The 1442-nt window shown below is 49.6% G+C and overlaps 1 protein-coding gene across 1 annotated transcript; it reads left to right on the top strand.

The window, feature by feature from the left end:
* Positions 1 to 6: 6 nt before the first annotated feature.
* LOC126496539 (low affinity immunoglobulin gamma Fc region receptor III-like) lies at positions 7 to 1429 on the top strand (the record flags this gene model as incomplete). Its single annotated transcript, XM_050134022.1, has 2 exons — positions 7 to 226; positions 1052 to 1429. Coding segments are annotated over 2 exons (552 nt in total), but the record flags the coding sequence as incomplete, so codon positions are not given.
* Between the last annotated feature and the right edge of the window lie 13 nt (positions 1430 to 1442).

Here is a 1442-nt window from a genome sequence, read left to right as displayed (position 1 = left end):
CCCCCATGGATCCAGGTGCTCAAGGAAGACAGTGTGACATTGACGTGCGAAGGGACCCACAACCCTGGGAACTATTCGACCCAGTGGCTCCACAACGGGAGCTCTCTTCGGAGCCAGGTCCGGCCCAACTACACGTTTAAAGCCACAGTCAATGACAGTGGAGAATACCGGTGCAGACTGGAGCAGAACATCCTCAGCGACCCTGTACACCTGGAAGTGATTGCCGGTTAGTAGACGGGCCCAGGAAGGAGCTGGGATACCAGGCCATGGGGCTCTGCCTACTGGACAGAAGTTTACAAGAAAAGGGGTGGCCTGGTTTCTGGGAAGCATCGGTGAGAACTTGCTGGAAAGACATTTGATCACTAGTTTCCCCTTTGACCCACTCTGCTTAGTACTGTCGGAGGGGGACAGCTGTTATCTGGCTCAGTCTGGATTGAGCAAGAGGTTCAAGGCTGGTGTGACAGAAACAGAAGGAAGTCAGTGCTTCATAAACATCACTCTCATGATGGCAGTGTGGGGAAGCGTGGAGACCGGAGGTCAGGCGGCCTGCAAAGACAGGAGCAGGCTTGACAGGTGTGAGGAGACAGGAAGTGAGGTTTCCAAGGGAAGAACTAAAATCTGGAAACCGAGGCCAGAGGTGAAGGGCTGGGCACCGTGTCAGTCATGTAGATAAGGATAGGCTGTGTGATGACTTTTTGTCCCCAACTGAAGTAAAAGCTTATAAAGTCATTTTAAAAACTTGAAACTGTTTTTTTTTGTTTGCTGTATAAAATGACATGTATTTGCGGAGGACATGGTGTGACATTTTGCTGTGTGTAGATATTGTTTGGTTCTTAAACTGGATTAGGTACATTTATGACCTCATGTTTTTTCATTTCTTTATAGTATAAATATTGAAAATCCTTATTTTTGTGTGCCCCCCCATTTGGAATATACAGTATAGCCAGGGCAAGAGAGCCTCTGAGTCCAATGGTCTTTCTGTGTCGCTCAGACTGGGTCTCAGAGCTGAGCCCAGGCCCTCTGAGTCCGATGGTCTTTCTATGTCACTCAGACTGGCTGCTGCTCCAGACCCCTCAACTGGTGTTTAAGGAAGGGGAAACCATCATCTTGAGGTGCCATAGCTGGAGGAGCAAACCCCTGAACAAGATCACATTATACCAGAATGGAGAGCCTATAAAATATCGTCAGTCCAACGGCACCTTCCCCATCTCCAAAGCAAATCACAGCCACAGCGGTGATTACCACTGCACAGGATACCTAGGAAGGGGACAACACAAGTCAAGGTCTGTGACCATCACTGTCCAAGGTACGGGGCCTCTGTCAGGATGTTGGGAAGGGAAAGGAGGAGACAGACAAAGGCTAAAGTCCCACATGGAGCTTTAGGAATGTCACAGCAGCAAAACTGGGCTGGGAGGCAAAGAGGAGAGCAGTGAAGGCCCTGC

Source organism: Alexandromys fortis, unplaced genomic scaffold (assembly GCF_014885135.2).
Source record: "Alexandromys fortis isolate MF-2015 unplaced genomic scaffold, M_Fortis_MF-2015_v1.1 scaffold_7516, whole genome shotgun sequence".
Lineage (NCBI taxonomy): Eukaryota > Metazoa > Chordata > Mammalia > Rodentia > Cricetidae > Alexandromys > Alexandromys fortis.
The sequence above is the reverse complement of the archived record's forward strand: the minus strand, read 5'-3'. Positions and strand labels throughout refer to the sequence as shown.